Here is a 24,103-nt window from a genome sequence, read left to right on the forward strand (position 1 = left end):
AGAGTTTGTTAAGATTTGATAACAAACTACATCTTTGAATATATTCAGAAAAACAGATTTGAGAATTAATCTTTCACAAGTTTTTTGCTAAGAGTTTTTGAGTTTTTCAAAGAGCTGAGATTGCTGAAAGTTTGTGATTGATCAAAGTTTGTGGAATAGGATTCTGCTTGTATTGATTTAAGATTATCTTCTGTAACAAGTGTAATCCTTGTGCTCTGTGAAACAAGTTTTCGTTTCTGTGTTTGCTGAGATTGGTTGTGTGTTCTTGAGGGGATCAAGATTAGCAATCTTAGTGTTGGTGTGTTGACCAAGAAGAGTGTGTGTCTTGAGGTGTTCAAGGTCACTTTCTTGGTTGTGGTGTAAGTGATCAAGGTGTGATTGCTTAGTGGAATTCCTCAAGGTTTCCGAGACGACTGGATGTAGCTTTGGATTTGGAGTGAACCAGTATAAACATCTGTGTGCAATCTCTCTATCCCTAACTCTTTAAATTCAGTTTTGTTTGTTGTTTGCTGGTATAAACAACCGATTGTTTCTGTGAAACAACCGATTGTTTTTCTGGTACTGCTGTTTTTTATTGTTGTTTTGGCAAACTGAATTTCTTATAAATTGTTTCTTGAGATAATTTCATTCTTGTTTTAAAAGTTTGCGAAAACCCTCTTTAAACAATTCACCTCCCCCCCCCCCTCTAGTTTAAAGTCATCCATTCTAACACAGTTTATACTGGTTCACAAAGAGCTACATCCAGTCCCCAAAAGCCACTGGGTAATCCACTAAGCAATCAAAACAGATTACACACAAACCACCAAAGTAGTGACCTTGAACCCTTCAAGAAACACATTCACTTTGGCACAACACACACAAAGAGTATTGATCTTCACCACCTCAAGAGCACACAACACTCCTTGGCAACAATACCAGAAAATATAGAAGATTTAGAAAGAATTACACTTGCTTACAGAACAATCTGAAATCAATACAGATGCAATCCTATTCCACTCTTTCTTGAGAAAACCCAAAGCTTGATTTGAATGTTCAAAACTTGAAAGCACTCTTTCTCACAACTGAAAAACTCAAATCTGTTCCACTTATTTGTTTTAAAACATAAACAAACCTTTTATACTTTTCAAAGATTGGTCAAAGCCTTTAATGAAGGAGCATATTCGGTTGGAAATCATTTAAAGCACATTCAACCACCAAAACAGAATTCTGTTAGGATTTTCAAAGAAACAATCGGTTGAAACCACGAAACAACCGATTGTTTTGGTTTGACAACCCAACCAAAACAATTTTCAACCTTTTCAAAAACACCTAAGAGTAAAACAATCGGTTGTTTCGACAAAACAACAGGTTGTTTTTCACTTAGTTTGAAAAACACTTAAATTAAAAAAGGTTTTAAAACACATTAGCTTTAGATTCAACAAAGAGTAGATTACACTTTTAAACTACCCAGATCCCACCCCAAACACAACAGCAACTTGATGACTTTTTACAGCAAGTGCACCGCGTTTTTCAGAAGTAATAATTGTCCATAAGGACGGATATCGATCCCACAAGGAACATTGAATTATCGAGTACAATAATCGCTAAATATAAAAATAGAACAATTAAAAGAGTTTTGAATTAATTGTGTTGGCACTGATCAATAAGAAAACAGACAAAGAATTAGTTGTTTCAATTGGAAAAATAAGGATTAGTTTCATCCCACTCACTCTCAAGTATTTTGATTAGCATGTCAATATTAAGTTCTTTGATTGAAATTGATGCCCGTATAAAAATAATTTATATCGATTCCTCGCATATAAAATCCTTAAGAATGTCCCCTAACTATCGATCCCTCTTATAATTATAAGAACAACTTAGAACGAAGCTCAGACGTTTAATAGCAATTAACATTTCAAGTCTATTCCTAGCACTCAAATATGTTAAGTATTGTTGTTTAGGTCCGAACACTAAAAATACCTCCCGGTCAGATTTAAGATTCTCAATTTGTCATGGAAAATTAAAAGTAAAACAACAATACCAATAATCAATCAAGAACTGAATATTAATATATAAGATATCACCTCAATACATAAGAGTTTGAGCAGATTACTCCCAATCCCAAAGGGTAGAATTAGCCACGCATACTTCTATCACCTTCCATTCTCCCAATTGGGTTACAATTCACTTTATGGTGTTTTCCTCTCAATCTGGCACCCTAAGGTTGAGCCTCTAGCCCTCTATTTATCCTAGTTTTCTAGGGTTAGGTTGTTTATTGTGTCGCGCTAATGGGCTAAATGATAAAACATAAAAAAGGCCCAATCTTTCTTTGCATCTTTTTCCATTCTGGGACCTTCTATCTTTACCTTTTTAGCTCAAATCATTCATCTTTAATCCAAATCTCCAATCTTCCTTAAAAATCTGCAATTAACACCAAATTTGGGAATAAAATACTCTTATTCAAATAAAGATCATAAAAAATGTAAAAAGGTATAAATTCATAAATTAGGGATTATTTTATATGTAAATTAAAAATAAATCCTCATAAGTGCCTATATTTTAATATGAAATATTACTGAAATTAGACACTTATCACAACTCCAGCCTTGCATCAAACACTTGGATTTGGATTCTTCAAAGCCTTTGATCACTCTTGATCAACAAATGTCAGTGCTATTGATCTAGAATCCCTTTGGAATTTTCGATTAGGACATGTTTCTAACAAATGTATTGATGTTATATTGACTAAATTTCCTTTTGTTAAATATACAAAATTATTTGTTTGTGATGTTTGTCATTTTGCAAAAAAAAAAAGAAGAATTTCATATCCTATTAGTACATCTAAATCTAAAAAATATTTTGAATTGATTCATGTAGATGTATGGGGACTATACTCAATACCATCAATTCATGGTCATAAATATTTCTTGACCATAGTTGATGAGTATTCGAGGTACAAGAGGATTTTTCTTTTAAAACAAAAATCTAAAGTTGTCAAAATTTTGGAAAGTTTCGTTGTTTTTGTTCAAACACAATTTAAGACAACAATAAAAATAATAAGAAGTGATAATGAGACTGAATTTTTCATGACTAATTTCTTTGTCTATAAAGGAATAGTACATCAAATATCATGTGTCAATACTCCACAACAAAATAGTATAGTTGTAAGGAAACATGGTCATTTATTAAATGTAGCAAGAGCTCTTATGATACAATCTCATTTACCTAAAATTTATTGGTCATATTCTGTTATACATGTTGTATATATTATAAACATGCTTCCAACACCTATTTTAAATTATTATTCTCCTCATGAAATGCTTTACAAAGCTGCTGCAGATTTCAAGGGATTAAAGGTGTTTGGATCTTTGAGCTATGCTAGCACTTTGTCAACAAATAGAAATAAATTTGATCCAAGAGCATTAAAATGTGTTTTTATTGGCTTTAAAAGGGGGACAAAAGGATGTCTTCTGTTAAATATTCAATCTAGAGAAATTTTTGTGTCTAGAGATGTAGTCTTTTATGAAAATGTTTTTCCATATCAAAGGGTTCAAGATACTAGCAATGAAACTAACAGAGTTTTAATTTTCAATCATAAGCTAGTTATAGCAGTTTATAGGAATGTTCAAAGGCAGAAATAAGTGTAGATATAAGAACATTACATATCCCAAACACTTCTCCCCCTATTTGTCTTCACAAATAGACAAAAAGAAGGATAAAAAGCAGCATAAAATGAAAAGAGAAATTGTTCAGAAATATAAACCAACAATTTAAAATGAAGCACTGACATCCCTCTCGTATTGTAGGTCCAGAAGTTGATTCTGAACTTCTTCAATCTGCCCATCCAAGGTTTGAAACCTTGAATCCATATGATGAAACCTTGACTCACACAGATCATGGAGATTTCTCTGGTTTTTAGCAAAGGTGTCCATGCGGTTTATCATTAGCCTTTCAAAAGGAGACATTAAAGCCATCCTTTCTCCCATGTAACCATCACTAGGACCAGCTTCATGAGTCTCAACAGCAGGTTCCTCTTGAATTGCTGCAGCTTCAGGTTCATCACCATCATCGGTTCCACTAGGGCGAGCTTGGTCACCATCCTTGCTAACTCATCTCCCACCAATCTAAGTAAATCTCATCTTGCTTAGGGTTCCCCTGTTAATCTCACTTGAAGGCTTGTTAATTTCAGGAAACTCTTCTTCAATATCCACTTCAAAATAGTGTAGAAATTTAGAAATTAATATTGCATAGGGATGGTGGAAGTCACTTAACCTTATGGCCTTTTGCATATGATCCTTGATGATGTGAATCTAGTTGAGCTTCACTTTGTTCATGATGCAGTAGATTAACAACAAGTCTTCTTCAGAGAGAGTAGAGTGATTGTTCCCCCTTGGTGTGATGATCCATGACACAATGAAGACAATGAACCTTTCATCAAGTTTCAGCCCTCCAACAGAAAAGTTTCTTACCTTTGAGAGGGGGTTCTTAAGATAATTATTATAGAATTTCATCTTGTTGAACTCTTCTATCACTCCAGTTATGGAAGCCCACACATCATTGGTGATAACAATGTCTACCTCCTTCACATGAGAGTTAAAAGTGTCACCATTGAATTGAAGGTTAGTGTAAAATACCTTTAACAAGTTTGGATAGATGTTTCTAGAAAGCTCAAGAAATCTTTTCAGCTTTTGCTCCTTGAGAAGGCTTCTCATTGCAATCAAGTTTTGTTGCTTCATCCATGTGAAAGAGACAAGCTTTGGTGTGTTAACAATCTTCCTACTTGTTTCATGTAGGTATTTGTCAATGAGTTCTGATTCTCCTGAGAACCAACCTTCCAACTTTCCATCACTCCTTACAACTCTTGTTTTCATTCTCTTAGAGGATGGAAGAGTTGCAGCCATAGCTTGGATTAGAGAAGGATAGGCATACTGCAGGAAAAGACTTAGAGCAGAGAGAAAAATGAAGAAAAACATATTGTTCTATGTGAAAACAACAACTAATTGCTTCACATATATAGCCACAACATTTGGTCAAAGTTGGCATTTAGTGGGTTGTTTTCAAAACAGAAAAGAGAATCAAATCAGAACCATAAAGAAGTTTTTGTCACTCATAACAGAAAGTATAGAAAAACACATGCTGATTTGACCAAACTTTAAAAGCAGATTTAATTTCCAAGATTTAGAGGAATATGATTCATAAAAAACAGTTATTACAGAGATATTTTGTATTCAAAGATGTAATTAAGGCATTGTTGACCGCAAACATCACTGAGTTTGATCAGAAAAACAAATTAAAGCACTTTGAATCAAAAACAGATTTGACCAGTGCTGACAGAGTGAAAACAATCGGTTGTTTCGAAGAAACAATTGGTTGAATTTCTGCACTGATGAAAAAATTTGAGAAAACCAGATTCTTTTAGCAGCTATGCTATATACAAACATTCAGGTCTTAAAGCACATAGATTTGTATAATAACAAAAGGAATACAAAGCAAACATAATACAAATATAGAAACAATGAAAATTCAGAATTGGATTTGTAATCAAATGTTCAACAATAAGAAGAACAAAAAGTTATTCTTCAAGATTTTAAGCTACATATATCAAAGCAGTACATAGTATCAAAACAAGGCATTGTCTTGCAAATATGCTTTCTTGAGATCCTGATCTTACTAACCCTTCATATGGAGATAAAAATATGAAAAATAAAACTTGTTAAATCACAATATTTGATCCCTTAAAGAACTTGGGACCTTTTGTCTTAGATTTATCCTTGGAACCATAAAAAGTTCTTGGAATCCATTTAAAGATTCCTTTAGGAACAAGAGATTTGCGAAACTTGCAGAATCTAACTAAATGACCTCTCTTCATGCAGTAAAAACATGTAACAACCAGTTGAATCGTTCTTTTAATCATTTGTTTTTAACCGGTTGAATCGTTCCAGTTGTAAGCTTATCCATAGTTTTCAAAAGATAGTGAATCTTTCTTTCAAGATTTTCACAATTTTCACAAAAATTTGAGCCACAACTGCAAGTAGAGTTATTGTAAATCAAATCAAGGTTTTCAAAATCAACTTTGGATTTTTCCAACTCTTCTTCCAGTGTTTTGACTCTATTTTCAAGCCAGTTGTTCAAACCTTTCAACCGGTTGTGAGAGAGAGCCAATCAGTTAGCTTCTTCATGAGTTTCATTGAAAGCTTCAAGTAATTGATAGTAATTGTTACCTTTGATTGAAGAAGATGAAATCATATTGCTTGTTACAGATGCTTTCAAACACAGGTTTGCTTCTTCATCTTCTGAAGAGCTAGAGGAGGATACCTCATTATCATCCCATGCTATATATGCCTTCTTGGCTTTTCCCCTTCTTTCACTTTTGAAATCTACTTTATCCTTGCTTTCATTATTGGGTCACTCAGCTTTGATGTGACCCTGTTCACCACAACCATAACAAGTATATTTGTTAAGATTAAAATCATTTGGCTTTTTAGAAATGTAACTCTTTGAAGCTTGGCCTTTATTCTTTTTCAAGAATTCGCTAAACTTTCTTGACAGTAGACTCATGGTATCTTCATCACTATCACTTGAGTCTTGTTGTTATTCATCTCAAGCTCATGCTCCCTTAGCTTACCAAACAAAGAAGCAACTGTCATTGATGTTAAGTCCTTTGATTCTGAAATGGCAGTGACCTTTGGCTGTCATGTTCTATCAAGACACTTCAAGATCTTGATGTTTAACTCCTCTTTTTTCAAAGTTCTTCCCAAGGCTCATAAAATGATTCAAAATATGAGAGAACCGTTTCTGCACATCACATATAGTCTCCCCTTTCTGCATTTTGAAAAGCTCATACTCTTGGATGAGAGCATGCTTTCTTGCCCTCTTAACATCATTTGTTCCTTCATGTGTGACTTCAAGGATGTCCCACATCTCCTTTGCTGAATTGCATTGTGATACCCTGAAAAACTCATCACAACTCAAAGCAAAGGTTATTATGTTTTTAGCAATCCAATCAAATTTTGGTTTCTTGCTTTCAGCCTCAGTCTATTAAGATGAAGGTTTATCAATTAAAACATCATCTCTTTTAACTTGAGGAATAAAAGGACCATTTTCAATATCTGTGGAATGCATAAAGATCTTCATCCTTACCTTCCAAAACTGGTAATTTACACCACAAAACAGTGGGGGTCTATTTATGGAAGCACCTTCCCCAAAAGGCAACTTGTCAGGCATTTAAAACAGTTTTCAGAAAAACAGAACTTGAATATTTTTCAAGAACCTAGCTCTTGATGCCAATTGTTAGAATTAATGGTTTAAACAAGAGGGGGGGGGGGTGAATTGTTTGTCAAATGATTTTCGCAAAGATTGAATAAGAATGAAGCTTTAACACAAATCACAGATTAAGCAATCAAGGAAGACACTCAAACAATGTAAAAGAAACTGTTTGCAGAATTCCAATCGGTTGAAACTTCGTTTTAAACGGTTGTTTATAGCAACAACAAAAGCATAATTAAAACAAACCGTTTATAAGGAGGGAGAGAGAGAGAGAGAGAGAGAGAGAGAGAGAGAGAGAGAGAGAGAGAGAGAGAGATTACTCAGTCAATTTATACTCGTTTACTCAACCTTGAGCTACATCCAGTTCCCAGAATAACCACTGGGTTCCACTAGTAACCACTCACAGATTACACTTCACACAACCACAAAGAGGTGATCTTGATACCACAAGAACCACTCACCCTCTTTGCCAAACACAATACTTTATAGGAATAAAAAAGCTCCTATGATCAGACCTTGAACCAGTGCACAACTTATTCAGCAATCTTGCAAACTTTTTGAAAAACTTCTTTCAAAATCAATCTTAATCTCACTGTATTTGATATCTAATTTGTGTATTGTGTTTTATCACAGAGCAACTAGCTGACATTTATACCAAAACTTTAAGTCCTCGATCTTTCAAGAGTATTTATTCCAAGCTGGGTCTGATCAATATTTGGTCCCCAGCTTATGGGGGGTATTAAAGGATATGGATACATGGAAGAATGCTAATATTAATTGTGTCTTTTTTAATTCTTAGTTGTTTCCCTTTATAGAGGTGACCTTTATTTTGTCTTCGTCGGTTATGATTCTAGTATTTATTGATTGATTATTTCTCTCTTTTGTTAGACCTAGAATGAGTGTACTGCTTTGTATATATTCAGACTATTTGTTTTGATTTCAAGAGAATAATAGAAGAGATATTCATTCTTATATCTTTTGCCTTCCTTTTATTGTTAATCTTTGTGCTATTTTATAATAAAGAAAGATATAAATATAGATTTAAATAATATATTGTTTTTTATAAAAATTGATTTGGCGATGAGCTAGCTGAAAAACAAATATGAATCTATACATTTTTTATTTATTTAAACTAATAATCTTAATATTTTTTAATTTTAGTGAAATGAAAATATTATATTGAAGAACTATGACTCGTAAAAAAATAAACAATTTCAATAAAGTAAATATAAAAACAATTTCAATTCCAAATACATACATTTTTGAAGAAACGTGAAGATAAAACTTAAAAAATAATTTTCTTTTAGATATGTACATGAAACCAAATTGTTAATAGTAAAAAATAAATACAAAAACACCTAAATAAAAGTCATAATTTCCGAAAGTAATTTGGGTTTGAAAAGTAACTAAAACGCGTGATTGGTTGTTGAAAACAAAATTGAAAAAAATAAAGAGAGTGAAGGAAGCTAAAAAATGATGCAATAAGGATTAATAAAGAGAATAGTTTACCAACTAATAATAAAGAATTGGAAAATATTGAATAGAAATGTGGTGAAATGAGAGTTCGTATTAAATGAGAGTTTCATTCTTTATTCTCCTATGCACCTTATATTTTGTTTTTTTTAATATAGCTTACTCTCTCCTTTTCATTTATTTTGATTATTATTTAACTTGATATCCTTCAGAGACAAAATTCATCTTGGAAATGTCAAACACAGTCTTAGCAAATCTCATATAAATATCAAACTTCATCCTCATATTATTTATCTTAATTTTATTCACAACTAACAATATATATATATATATATATATATATATATATATATGATATAGTGTAATATAATATAATATAATATATACTTAAATGAATATATTATATATGATTTTTTTTCATTTTCTTCTTTCGCTCTTTCTTATTAGAAAATTATATCTTACCAATTTCCTAATTAAGTAAACAAGAGTTTGATTAAACTTAAACTTGTCAACAATTTTAGTAGGATAATATTTTAGGATTTTTAATACTCATTTTTTGTTTTTTTTGGATGATCCTATCCAATTGTGAACAACAATAAATAATGTAAACCATGGTGTGTACGTCTCTCTCTCTCATTAGTATAAAATGTACCTAATTAATTAGCCTAGTTTTATAATTTTGTAATTAGTCCCATCTATACAAACTAATATATTTTTTTTTACCTATTTCTTTTCTAAACCCATAACCTTCACCTCTCAAATCACTACCTCTATCCAATGCAAAGACGTTTTACCTATTGCACCAACTAATGCATTCTTGGAATGCAATTTCACACAAAGACAATTCCACAATTTCCTGTTCAAAGGCATGTATTAACAATGTAAATCTAGTGAATGCTACTAATCATTAGATATAAAATCATGCAGTGAGGCTTTCTTAAATGCTTCAGCAATTACATAATTTGCAGCTACTTTATTTTGCATATCCACTCACATATACATACACCTATATGAAATGTACACAGAAAATGGTCTTTGTCCAAACTTGTCCAGGTGCCACACTCTGATGTAACACTGATCATAGCCCCAAAAATGTGTCATGTATGTAAAATAGGTAGAGGATGTAGGACCACAGGGTAGGTCATCTTCCCATTAACACATTTAGTTAGGTCTCATTCATTATCATAGCACCTTACCCCCATATATCTAAAGTCTCTTTTATGTAAAAGAAACCCATGTGGCCATATCAAACTCTTCTGTCACCATAAATGGAAGCTGCATGTGAGGGTAGCACTTAGTACGAGATAATTATAATGCAAGAGGAAAGAAGGGTAGAGTAGAGTATGTCCCTTAATGTGGCACGTGCGTCCCATGTTAGTTTCCTTTTAAAGTGACCATTTTCAGGTGCTGCTTCCTCGTGACAAAATAGTCTAGAGGACCTGAAGCCATAACTTAGCTGCTCCTCTAGTTGCTGGATCAACAAGTTCATGTGTTGAAAGATTTATGCGAAATTAATTAACCTATGGAATATATATATGGTATCTATTTCCCTGAAAGCAAGTTGTGCATCATGAGAATGTGAACAATATTGCATAACATTGTTTACATGTGTAGGGTAGGGTCCTAGCTCAGTATACCAGAAATCAAAGGCTGGCATATACCACAGGCCAGTTGGGAATAATCATGATGTTTTACTCATCATTTCTCCATTGAAAATTACGATGGTTTACTTACCATTTCTCAGTTGAAGATTACGACCAACTAACTATAAAACAACATTACCTGGCTGTTGAAGATTGTATTATATATTTTAGCAAGCCCCTCATGTAATAAAAAGGGTTTGAAGTGTGCATAATATATAACTAACTTGTACTCAGATTTTGTTTTTTTCTTAATAAAAGAAATGAGTATGTTAGGGATAATTTGATTATAGAGTTTAAAAGAAGTTTAAACATTGTTTGTATGCATTTCTGACTGAAAAAAAACAAGGGTTGTCTTATTAAACTTTTTATGGAGTAACACAAGGATTTTTTCTCAAACACAGTGTAAGAAGCATAGAGAAATGGTCAAAACAGTTAGGTACAGAAAATTGGAAGGTTTAGCCTTAAAAGTGTGAAGTTAATACCGATTATTTGTCAATAACCAAGTTGCATAGTTAAGGTACACTGTTGGATATATATGGACACTCAAGCTATTATGACTTCATTTGTAATTGGCACTCTGACTTGAACCAGAAACCAGGCCTAAACCTTTTTCTATCTCCTCTGCAAACTCAAATCAGAGTCGGTGACAACAACTCGTACGGTTCCAATCAAACAAAGATGGTTAATGCTAAATCCGAGTTACATCAGAAGAGTGTCCTTCAAATCAAGCAAGATGACAAGTTCTTCTGCAGGCTACTCTCAAAGGAAAGTTCCATGTCCAACCCTTCTTTCAGAATAGCCCTTGCTGTGCCATTTGTGTGGGAATCTCAGCCAGGCACACCCAAACACACATTCTCAGAGAACACTCTCCCTCCTCTAACTCCTCCACCTTCTTATCATTTTAACTTCAATGCCTACAAAAAGAAAGAGAAGAAGCACTCAAAGTCCAATCTTCTGCTGGCTTTGCTACCAAAACTGAACCTCAAGAAAATGATTCTCTCATCCTCATACTCATCATGGTCATCATCATCAAGCTCCTCAAAAGTTGTCCCTATGGCCAAGTTTGGAAAGAAGAAGCTCTTAGGCTATAGATCATCTAATGATAATGAAGGAGGTGGTGCTAGTTCACCCTCTTCCAAGTCATGCTTTAGCATTCCTCGGGCCTCCAGTTCTTAAGGTACTCGTTATTATCATAGCCTGGCCTTGGATCTGGAGAGGACAATGTGCTGCTTATATAGTTTTTCTTTGTAAATTTTTCAAGCTTATACTCTTCATGTTTAGAGGACATTATATTTTCTATGCTAGAATTGGTCTTTTAGAGTTTTGTCCTCTCAAATTACATGCTTGCTTCCAAGGTCATATATTTTCTGGTGTGAGTGTATCTTAAACATTGGTGCAGTTTGAAATTATCATAGTTCCTTTTTTTGTTCTTAGAATGTACCTAAACAGAACCGTGTACATTACTTTTATGGAACCTCATAGTAATCAAAAAATGTAGTTGTTATTGTAGTGGTGGTGATAATCTTATGAAACGAAATAGCAGAATGGAACATTCAGTGTAGAAAGTTTACTAATCCACTTGCAGCTGGATGATCTTTAATCATTTGATTGACTTGTACACAATTAATTTTACTACACTTTTACTTTGAGGGAGGGGAAGGAGAAACACCTTAATCAGCATCTTTGACCAATGCTTTATCTTTTCACCAATACTGCTACAATAGGGTGTTTATTTTGTCTGTCTTAATGATTTTATTTATTGCAAAGAGAAGAACTGGTGGAAATTGCAAAGAGAAAATGCTTCACAACTCCAAATTCTGGATATGCAACTAGGAGTAACGTAATTAAAAAGTATCTCTTAATGAATCGTGTCAAAATACTAGCTATCATGACTTCAGTTAGATGTTCACAGGTTTAGTTTCACGTTGAAAAATTGATTAAATATCAGAATTGAATCAATGCGTAACACAACCTTCAACCCAAGAGGTGAAGGTAATGGGTTGTTTTTCTTATCCTTTTCTATTAAATGTGAGGCCACACTATGCTCCAATAATAATCATTTTACCATTTTGGCTTGCAACATTTAGAATCATTTCAGAGTTCATTTCCTTTTTTACTGGCCTTAATGGCTTGTTTCTGACTCGTGTTGGTAAAGAAAGACTACATATACTTTGGGTTTCCTTTTGGTTTAACATTTCCCTTGTGTCACGGTCACGGATTCTTATACAAGCAATCACCTCATGAAGGAACACATCTTCAGTTTATGCAATTATAAAAGGAATAAAAAGCTATTTGCTCACCATATAACACCAATCAAATACACATTTAACATTACATCAGATAAGCAAACAGTAACCACTTTTGTCTTTTGTATATTTACTTCAAAGGCACGTACCTACTAAAATAACTGGCCATTTCCAATTTATCATGGTTTAAAAAATTATAAATATAGTTAGTAACAGCATCTCTGAACCGACATTTTAATATAATGCAATAGCACATTACCAGAACTAGAGATTAGAGAGTGCCAACAACTTGAAACTTGTTTGAAATTGTTTAAGCTAATTTGTCGGCAGAGAAGCTGGTAGTGACTTTATCTTGTCCCAGCTTCCATGTGCACATGGGCCATATATTGTGTAGTATATTAGAAATAGTAACACAAATAACTATTAACTAATGACTGTGATACTTTCACAATAATTCTAGTCTCTAGAAATTAAAGGAAATGGAATATTATAATTATATGGTCCCTTGAGATTTTCCAGCGATCGAAGAAGATCACCAAGAAGAAGTCATCAAACTCGATTTTAGATTTTTCTTTCCCTATTCACCCGGCAAAAGAAGCAGAATATGCTTTTCTCTTTGTTTGTTTCGACCAATTAAAAGGCTACACCATCCGGTTCCCCAGACTTTCAGCTCAATTATATGTGATTATGACTCATTCAATTTCTTTTCCTTAACAAGTTTTCTACATGTTATCTTGGCCTCACCAACTGAAGATTTCATAGGAGACAAAGGATAAAAATATTGGCCAACATGGACTAGAAGAAATGCAGTGTCAAAAGCAGTTGCAACTTAAGAACACACCTATTTTTTCAAGGCATATGTGCTATTTCATTCATCACTTAATATGTGGCTTTATTTACAAATTAATTTTTTTACAGTAATCAACACATAGTCCAAAAATGTTGACTTGAGTATTTTCACCAAATCGGCATGTTGTGTATGCCAGGTATATATAGAGAATTACAGAAGAAAAAGGGGTTTGTGTATATCCTATGATTAGAATGAGGTGGAGAAGGACTGTTAGTTCTAAACGTAACATGAGCTTAGTGCTTCTTCATCCATTCTTGTCACCTGGTGTATTGCATTTGCCAAATAAGCCACATTGCTCGTGGTCACACCTGCCATGCTGCAAGTATCACCAAGGAGTTATGTAGGAAGAATATTCTCTAGTGCAGTCAAAATTATCAAATTAAGAAATGAAGAGAAAACAATTTGACACTTTAATTATAGTAACTACGCTTGAATTTTAGTATATCCTTTAATGAATACCTTATTCTTCCATCAGGGGTCATGTATATATGGAACAGCTTCTCCAGCTGTTTAACCTGATCAGGGGTTAATCCAGAAAAACAGAACATGCCAACCTGCATTTGTGTTTACATCGAAGTGTACAACTGTGAGCTAAAGTTATAACATGATTTATTAAGGATAAGGTAACTAAAAAGCATCCAAAACCTGAGAAGTTATATGCTCCCAATTGAAAGATGATTCCAAGTTCTCAAGATATTGTCGAAGGGTAGTTCGCATAGTTTCAATCCGATTAGCCATGACCTTCAAACGGCATTGCCAAAAAATGTGATTAGATCCTGAATTAGTTTAGAAAAGAAAAGTTAAAAAAAGTAGTCAAGAAGATGAATATTACCTTTATTTCTTTCCTCCAAAGTGCTTCTACATCAGGGTCGCTTAATATCTTAGCAACTAGTGAAATACCATGAAAAGGAATGCTGCTATACATTGCATGGGACATCAACTGCAGTTGACTTTTAAGTGCAGCTACTTGCTTTATATTCTGGCACAAAACACTATTATAGATTTTAATGTAGATTAGTAAAGCTGATAAGAACGTGAAAAGTAAAACAGTAAAATGTTACGAAACATTATTACAAAGATGAGCTTCATGTCATATTATCATAATATCATGTACTTGATCCTTGCCTCAAAAATGCACTAGGAAACATATTTAACATCTAATTTCTATTTTGCATGTCATAGCACATGCTATGCCTCTAAATATCTAATCACTAGTGTACAGGACTTTTCTTACCTAAGACAACCAACTTTATGTTCGGATAATCCCATGTTCTTTGAAAATGATTGAGAACATCCTATCAAATGCCCGTCTTCAAGGAAAATTCGAAGTGCCATGGCATCCTTGTCAAGATCCCCACTAGAAAATCCTTGATAAGCCATGTCAAAGAAGGGGAAATGATTTTTTACCTGGAAGATAATTAACGTTAGAATATTATAATTGATTTAGATTTATAGTACAAAGCTATACTGAAGCATCTCATGTCTCATTTTCACCTTAAATTGGTATGATATTTCTCTCCATTGTTCCTGAGTAGGGTCAACACCAGTTGGATTGTGGGCACAAGGATGAAGCAAGAAGAAAGAACAATCTGGTGCATTCTGAAATTACCAACACAGAATAAACAGAGAAGATTAAATGTTTCTTATGCCACTGCTGGATAGGAAAATAAAACATAACATTGTCAACTTTAGCTGTTTTTCAAGCTCAGCCCAACTTGTTTAGAAACAAAATGACATTTCACTGGTTAACATTAAATGCATCTATTTTACCATAATGATATAGCTTTTTTATTTGTTTGAGAGAAAAGAGGCATGAAATTAATACCAAAGCTTCTCATCTTTTGTAAATAGCAAAGTTAGTCTGGTTCACAATATCATCAATAACTTTGATAAATACACTTTCAATACCTTGACATCTCTTAGAAGAGCAGCAAAATCTAAACCCCTTGTATCTGGATGGTAGTAGTGAAAGGTTTTGACAGGAATTTCAGCTTGTCTCCATATATTGTGGTGACTGCAGCATGCAAACTTTATGCATTAGATATTGAAAGAGCGTAAATATCTCAAAAAATAATCCAATGCGAAAAGGACCTACTTTGACCAGGTAGGGTCTGGTAGATGCATTTGAGAATCAGGATAGAAATGTCTTTGAAATTCAGCAAAAAGCCTACATGCAGAAGTTCCAGAGAGAGTTGGAACTCCGGCAAACAATCCTTCTCTTACAACATATGAATCATTCCCATATGCTAATTTTACACACTCCTGGACAAATTTTGTTCTGACTGCGGAAGAGTTTAACTCCCTGTCAATAAATAATGTTAATTCGTTTCTGAAAAGTACAAAAGTATTCATAGAAGCACTAATGTTGATAGAGTGTGATACACAAAGTCAGGACTGAAAATGAAAACAACACAATTCGTGGGAGAAAGAATTTCATCACTGTTAGTATTGCACGAAATCTACAACTAATACAGAACTTTTATTCCAGATAGCTGTGGTAAAAGTTATACTAGACGGAAATTGAACCCCACCATGGATTCATCCTTGAGAGAACTTTTTCTATCCTACTTTTCATTGGATGAACCCAACCAGATGACACATATTACGTGAATAGTTTTCATCTTACATTATATATATCCAACCATTCAAAACGTAAGTTCAAGTGGATCTTGTATTTAAGAATACAGTGTGGTATTTGCCAAGTTATTCCACTTTTAATGCAAGCAACAAAAAAGCTAACTAAGACACTGCGTAAATAGTACTGGATCAGCTTGTCTTATATCGCTATTGCTACAGGAAAATAATAAATAAACACCAAGTTGTTTGACCTTATTATATAAATGAGTTTCTGAGAGCGTTTGTCCAAGAACAACAGAATTGAAGTTGTTCTACTATGGGTAAACGATGATTTGATTCTGATAAAGCAACCACAAATTAGTATTCGAAAGAACAAAAAATTTAACTTGGTTTCGAAACATGTAAAAAGTTACAAATATGATCCATTCTTCAAACAATATGACTTTAACACAAAATAGTATCACTGTAAGAACAGAAGAAGAGCACTCACTCCAATTTGCATCTCTGAATCTTTATTTCTGCATCACGAACACTTTGAGGAATGAAAGGTTTGCCATCATCACCCCTGTAAGTTCCCTTACAAAGACGAAGAAAGAAAAGTCAGGGATGACAAAATATGGAAGATGAACAGATATACATATACTATAACTATATATAAGCATATACCATTCCAAGATTGATCTTGTGGGGAAAAGGGTCAGATAGAAAGGCCTCGTTGACACTGACAATGGGGTCCTTTGGGGCTGGTCTTACATGGTCCCACCAACCACGGGCACTGGAACAAGAAGTGGATAAAAATCTTCTGGACATTCTTCCATTGATGTACCTCCACATAATGCAACACTCTTACGTTATAATATACTCTGAACTCAGTGAAATGCTCTTAGTTTGTTGAAACAAGAAAAAGGCTTTTGAATGGTTATATAAGGAGAGGAAAGAAGAAGAAGAAGATGATGCAGAGTGAAGTTTCCCTTGCCGTGGTTTTGCATTGGTCTTTTCAAGGAGTTCCTATGTGCTGCTTTGGTTAGTTTACGGTTTCTTTTCATCAGAAAACCAAAGTGTGCTCATTGTTTTGACTTGCTAATTATAAGATGTCACATCATTGATTTTGGATAATCCTTTTTGTCAACGTGACTGCACCTTATCATATTAACTTAGAATTTTCTGTTGGTAGTATACTACGCTTGGGTGAGTTTTTTTAATAAATTAATTTTAAAAATATAAAGGAAATATAAAATTATTTTTTTCTTAGATTACTATTAGTTTATGTAGAAATTAAAATTAAAATTTAAAATTATATAAGATAAGCTTTATAAATTAGTTTATATATATATAAAATAAGTTTAGTTTATAAAAGTTTTTTTTTCTAAACATTGTCAAAAAAGGTTCGCCTGTATTAGGATTAGAAATTAGAGATTTGAAATAAAGTTTTTGTTTATTGAAGTTTGGAATGATAGTGTATATAAAACAATTGCAGGAACTTTTGATGATGTTAATAGGCATAGAAGTTGCCATTATTATTTTTATTATTATTATTATTATTATTTTTATTATTTTGTATGAATGACCTGTTTCTATAACATTAAAATTAACCATTGAGAGTAATTCATGAACACCGAGACATGCACATTCATCAATATTTGGAATTTATTTTTTTTTTTACATTGTTAAACATTAAATAAAACATAATAAAGAGGACTGAACAAACTTTGAAAAAAAAAGAAAATGTGAGAAGAAAATTTAAGAAGAAAGTTTGAGAGGAAAAAATATCATGTCAAGTGAGTCTTGGAATCCTCTACATTTTTATTAGTGATTATATTTTAGTCATTGTACTGAACCAGAGCGTTGGGCTCAGTGCTTAAATGATCAAATATCGGCATATGTGTGAAGCAAGTCAGTTCAGTGGTCTGGTTGAGTTCATGGACCACGTAAGTGGGTCCCAGGAATACATGTGTTGAAATCCATATATATATATATATATATATATATATATATATATATATATAAGGCCTAATCAGTGAGAAAGTGCATGTGGTGTGTATAGTACATTCAGGTCTAGCACAAGTAAATATTCCCTGAAGACGCCTACGCCCAAGAATGCTAGGGTTTAAGCTGCAGGCATGATACGTGAAGGCTAGAACGCCTACAGTAAACAAATGGCCCCATGATGCTGGTATATGAGTTGGTACCCTGAAGACCATGCTGTTAAGATTATGCACTCCAAGGAGGGAGATTCTGGGAGGTTGTTGCACTAAGATTGGGCACATTGTAACAGACTCTCCTCCTATCAAACTTACTTTCACTCGAGATAAGGTTCTCGTGAGAGAAAGGTAGTTACAAGGAGTAACCCAAGAGTAGTCTATAAAAGGGACTTGAGATCCAGGTAAAGGTACACCATTTCTAAGACTGAAACTACTTGCTTACTTACTCATTTTTTCTTAGCCTAGTACTGACTTGATCGCCAGAGTGCAATCAACAGGTAGGCCCCCCTCTGTGTCGCATTCCAACATTCGAGGGAAAGAGCAAATTCCAACAGAGGCAGACGGAGTCACAACCTGTTCCCATAGTCAATCGGGAACCAGGTCAACCGGCAAGAACATTTGGCGCCTACCGTGGGGCCCAATAAAACTAGGTCTCATCCACAGTTGTGATTAGAGCTATCAGGTGATATGAGGAATACAAGACAAGGTACATCTGGACAGGAAGAAGGCGACAACGTCATCATGCAGCAACTCATGGAGACTATCCGCACTCTTCAGCAGACAGTGGTGGCATCCAAGGCTAATAAGGAAAGGGGTTTGGCTTTGGTACGAGTCGAGCAAGCACTCAGACAAGACCAATTTAGGTTCAAGTTGGACGCGTCGCGGACAAAAAACGAAGAGTTACGCAGGGGTAATGAGGAGTTGCGGAGAGATCTACAGCGTTTAGAGGAACGCGCAGCAGGGGAGTAAAACCCACATATCCCAGTTAGGGCTCGTCCCATGCCATTCTCTCAGGCGATCATGGATGTTGTGATATCGACAAATTTCATGACACCCAGAATCACTTTCACAGGTACCGAAGACCCGGAGACCCACATCACGACTTTCCATACTCAGATGATGATCTCCGGAGGAACAGATGCCATGCATTGCAAACTGTTCATGGGGACGTTCGCAGGCACGACATTGGATTGGTTCAACGAACTCCCAGATGAACACATAACCTCTTTCGATAAGTTCTCTACTTTGTTCAGGGAGCAGTTCATAGTCAACCAACCTCCTATCTATTTCGACTTCTTTGAGGTGAAGAAGTACCAAAGAGAGCCCCTGAAGGACTTCCTGAACCGGTTTGGGGCGTTGGTGGTAAAGCTCCACACCAAGGATGAAGCTCTGATGATGCACGCCTTCAGGCGGAGAATTCTATCAGGGCCATTCAGCGATTCTTTAATAAGGTGTATGCCAAAGACGTTTAACGAGATCCGGCGCCGAGCTGTCGCCCACATTGGCGCAGAGGAGGAGGTAACGGAAAAACGTGGAAGTGTTAGACCGACAAGACCTCGGGAGAGCAGTCGAGCTCAACCTATGAGGGTACATAAAGTTACGACGGAGAAGAGACCACCAGCCAGGCATGTGCCCTATGAGCCGAAAAAGCATTAGACTAGGGCACGAGCGAAGGGAGACCTTCCCTGTCGACACAAGTTCAGAATAAACCTCAAGGAGTTGATCGTTATCCCAGACGTAGTTGACAAGCTGAAATCACCCCCAAAGAGTGACAAGAAATTGGGGCCAAGCAGGGGCACCTAGTGTGAGTTCCACAAGGCCTTTGGGGACAATGTGCATTATTGTTTAGCACTTAGGCACCAATTGGATGATTTGGGGAAGGATGGCTTCCTAAAGGAATACCTAGAGGAAGGTCACGAAGCCTCAACGATGGTAACCCCAGCAAGGGATCAGGGACACGAAGTGCCAGTCCATGGCGAGGTCAACACGATCTTTGGGCTTTCTCTGCGGGAGGATGTACCGCCTCCCAGCGAAAAAAGTATGCTAGAGAGGTGATGGCAGTAGAGGCGCCGGAACCGGACCAGTCACCTGAGCCCGACTTCTTCACTAAGGCTGATTTGCAGGATGTGGTCCCACATGATAATGACCCAGTGGTAATTTCAGTAGTGAGGGAGAAGGGTACACGGAGTCCTTATATCGACCAAGGGAGCTCGACCGATGTAATGTTTTGCTCGACCTTCAATAAATTGCAGTTGTCGCCCGACCAACTGAGACCATACGACGACTGTTTGTACGGTTTCGCTGGAGACCAGGTAGAAGTAAGGGGGCACGTGGAGCTAAGGACGACCTTCACAGACGGGACCACATCCCGAACCGTCAATATCAGGTACCTTGTCGTCAATGCTCCCTCAGCTTACAACATCCTTTTGGGCAGACCTTCCCTTGAGGGAGCGATAATTACCATCAAGTCCGACCAGAAGGCGACAAAGAAATGCTATGAGAATAGCTTGAAGACGAAGAGAGGGGTATGCTCGATCACCAGCCAGCCTCAAGAGGGAGAAGGGGTCACCCGTGCAAAGATGGCCCGGGAAAGGCGTCCTGAGCCTACAGGTGAGGTACTGGAAAGAGAGATTGGGGGAAAGAAGTTTAAGCTTGGAAAATCTTTAAGCCAAGAAATACAGGACCAAATCGCCGAGGTAATAGCATGGCATTTGGATGCCTTTGCGAGGTCTGCCTTAGACATGCCCGATATTGACCCTGATTTCCTGTGCCATTGTCTCATGATGGATCCAAAGGTCAGGCCTATCTTACAGAGGCGGAGGAAGTTCAATGAAGAAAGACGCCTGGTCATCAGGCAAAAGACCCAAAAGCTGTTAAGTGTCGGCCACAAAAGGGAAATCCAATACCCTGAGTGGTTAGCAAACGTGGTGTTGGTCAAGACGGCCAACTGAAAGTGGAGGATGTGCGTCGATTTTACGGATTTGAACAAGGCCTATCCAAAGGATTCATATCCGCTGCCCAACATCGACGCCTTTGTAGACAACGCATCAGGTTGCCGACTTCTTAGTTTTCTGGATGCCTTCTCAGGCTATAACCAAATTTGGATGCATCCCCGAGATGAATGCAATACATCATTCATGACAGAGCTCTCCAGTTATTGCTATAAGGTGATACCCTTTGGGCTCAAGCACGCTGGCGTGACCTACCAGAGGTTGATGGACAGGGTTCTCGCCCCTATGATAGGGCGAAACATGCAGGCATATGTGGATGATATGAAGGACAAACACATTGTCGATCTAGAGGAGCTATTCACCAGAATAGCCAGGTATAAATTGAAGTTAAATCGCTAAAAGTGCGTATTTAGGGTGGAAGCAAGGAAGTTCTTAGGGTTTCTCCTCACCGAGAGAGGAATAGAGGCGAACCCCGAGAAGTGTGCGACGATCATAGCTATGAGAAGCCCGACCTCGGTGAAGGAGGTACAAAAGCTAACAGGACGCATGGTCGCCTTGTCCCGGTTCGTATCAGCTGAGGAGATCGGGGACATCCCTATTTCCAATGCTTGAGGAGGAACAACCGATTTGTATGGACAGGCGAGTGTGAGGAAGCATTCCTCAAGATGAAGGAGTACTTGGCCACCCCGCCGGTTCTGTGCAAACCACTGCCAGGCACTCCTATCTGCCTATACTTTGCTATTACAGATCGAACGATTAGCTCAATCATAGTCCAGGAGCAGGATCGCGTCCAGAGGCCTATATATTTTGTTAGCAAAGTGTTGCAAGGGCCCGAGGTGTGCTATCAGGCCATTGAGAAGGCGGCCCTAGCAGTAGTATTCGCAGCATGAAGGCTCCTCTACTATTTCCAGAGTTTCACGGTGATCGTAATGACCGACCTTCCCATCCACAAGGTCTTGCAGAAACCTGATGTGGCGAGTCAGATGGTGCGCTAGGCGGTCCAGCTGTCCGAGTTTGATGTGCAGTTTGAGCCGAGAGGACCTATCAAGGGTCAAGTTTATGCTGACTTTGTGGTAGAACTCTCCTCGGCAGCGACACACTAAGACAGTGGAGATTTCCAGTGGGTCCTCTCTGTGGACGGGTCCTCTAACCAGCAAGGCAGTGGGGCTGGTATCATCTTGGAGGGACCAAACGGTTACTGATCGAGCAGGCCCTACAATTCGCTTTCAAACCTAGCAACAACCAAACTGAATCTAAGGCCTTGGTGGCAGGAATGTTGCTAGCCAATGAGATGGGTGTTCGAAGCTTGTTAGTGAAAAGTGACTCGCTACTAGTAATTGGGCAAGTTACGGGCGAGTACCAGGCCAAGGACCCCCAGATGGTCGTGTATTTAAAGTATGTCATGCTCTTGAAAGAGGCCTTCTCTGGGTTCGAGTTGGTGCATGCTCCCAGGGAACAAAATGCACTTTGTGTGGAAGAACATAGTTTTGGAATCCCAAAGCGTTTAGTGTCTGACAATGGCACGAAGTTTGCAAGTCAGCATCTAGGTAAACTATGCACAAAGCTCGGCATCAAGCAAGTCTTCGCCTTGGTAGAACACCCCAAACGAATGGGCAGGTCAAATCTGCTAACCGACTCCTACTCAGAGGCCTAAAGAGGAGACTGGAGAAAGCCAAGGGAACTTGGGCAGATGAGGTTCTAGAATTGTGTGGGCCTACCACACCACTCCCCAATCCACCACCAAGGAGACACCTTTTAGCCTGGTGTATGGGTCGGATGCCATGATCCCCGTCGAGATCCAAGAAAGTTCACCATGATTCCAGAACTTTGTGGCCAGGGAGTCTAACGAGGAAAGGAGGGTACACTTAGATCTGCTCGATGAGGTCAGAGAGGAAGCATGCATCAAGGCCAAGGCCTTAAAGAGAAGGGTGGAGTATAAGCAAAAGTCCAAGCTAAAACCTCGGCAGTTTCAGGTTGTCGACCTGGTAATGCGAAAGGCTCACCCCTATCACTTGGAGAATAAGTTGTCTCCTAAGTGGACTGGCCCATTCCGCGTGAAAGAGGTGCTCGAGAACGGAGCGTATAAACTCAAGACCTTGGAAGGTGGGATTATTCCCTGAACATGGAATGGGGCCAATCTTCAATTTTATTTTAGTTAATTATGCTATTGTATGCAATACGAACGTTTAAGCGGACAATCTTTTTCCCTTATCAGGTTTATTTAATGAGGTCGCCCAATAAAATATTATTTGAAAAATATGCTGGCAGTATATTGTGTTCAAAATAAAATCTCCCCTTGGTAAGATTCCAAGAGTGGGAGCATCAAGATCCGTAGCGATCCAAGAGAGGACCTTTCGCTTAGTAAGACTCTGAGCTCGAGTACCCCTGAATCATAGCTCGCCAACGCTTGGCTCGAGCTGGGAAAGTAAAATTTCCCCTTGGTAAGATTCCAAGAGTGGGAGCAGTAAGGTTCATAGCGAACCACAGTAAAATCTCCCCTTGGTAAGATTCCAAGAGTGGGAGTAGTAAGGTTCATAGCGAACCACAGTAAAATCTCCCCTTAGTAAGATTCCAAGAGTGGGAGTAGTAAGGTTCATAGTGAACCACAGTGAAATCCCCCTTTTAGGGAGCAGTAAAGTTTGTAGCGATTCAGGCGGGGATACCTCTTGCTCAGAGAGCTCAGATAACCCTGGTCACCGCTTGCCATCGTATTGACATGAACCATAGTGAAACCTCCCTTTAGGGAGTATGTACAGATAAATCAAAGCAATTCGTGCAAGAGGATCTATTGACCAGAGAGGCTCTGAGCTCAGGTACCCCGAAGCATAAGTTTACCATTGATTAATCATGAAGACCACGCTACTTAAGTATGGGCGATCATTGGCGTTCGATTAGTTGTTAAAGTTATGAAAGTTGTGTTCATTCAAGACATACATTGCTACTCAACTAGTCGAAGTCAGGTAAGGAAAACACACATATATATACACATCAGAATTGCAAGTTGTTCATAAGATTACAAAAGGGAGGCAATAGCGGGGGAATCCCACACGACTATTCCTCATATACCAATTGCCCATCAACGATAACTTTGCCTAATCCTATTCGGAAGAGGTCCAGCTTAGGGTGGACGCAGGTG

At 37.0% G+C, this 24,103-nt stretch overlaps 3 protein-coding genes across 3 annotated transcripts; 2 read left to right on the forward strand and 1 right to left on the reverse strand.

Annotated features, from left to right (window-relative positions):
• The first annotated feature begins 10,887 nt into the window (after positions 1-10,887).
• LOC137816561 (uncharacterized) lies at positions 10,888-11,883 on the forward strand. The gene has a single exon (XM_068619754.2). The coding sequence runs from the start codon at positions 11,040-11,042 to the stop codon at positions 11,535-11,537; it is 498 nt and encodes a 165-aa protein (XP_068475855.1). The 5' UTR covers positions 10,888-11,039; the 3' UTR covers positions 11,538-11,883.
• A 1,575-nt stretch (positions 11,884-13,458) lies between these two features.
• On the reverse strand, positions 13,459-16,935 carry LOC137818659 (aspartate aminotransferase, mitochondrial). Its single transcript, XM_068622207.2, has 10 exons — positions 16,701-16,935; positions 16,525-16,610; positions 15,553-15,759; positions 15,366-15,471; positions 14,952-15,056; positions 14,692-14,864; positions 14,290-14,449; positions 14,103-14,198; positions 13,917-14,011; positions 13,459-13,773 (listed from the first exon to the last, which is right to left on the reverse strand). The coding sequence occupies exons 1-10, from the start codon at positions 16,866-16,868 to the stop codon at positions 13,674-13,676; spliced, it is 1,296 nt and encodes a 431-aa protein (XP_068478308.1). The 5' UTR covers positions 16,869-16,935; the 3' UTR covers positions 13,459-13,673.
• Positions 16,936-20,070: 3,135 nt separating this feature from the next.
• Positions 20,071-20,967, forward strand: LOC137816554 (uncharacterized). Its single transcript, XM_068619742.1, has one exon. It carries the CDS (start codon positions 20,071-20,073, stop codon positions 20,965-20,967), a length of 897 nt encoding a protein of 298 aa, XP_068475843.1.
• The last annotated feature ends 3,136 nt before the right edge of the window (positions 20,968-24,103 follow it).

This window comes from Phaseolus vulgaris, chromosome 10, assembly GCF_051622355.1.
Source record: "Phaseolus vulgaris cultivar YP4 chromosome 10, ASM5162235v1, whole genome shotgun sequence".
NCBI lineage: Eukaryota > Viridiplantae > Streptophyta > Magnoliopsida > Fabales > Fabaceae > Phaseolus > Phaseolus vulgaris.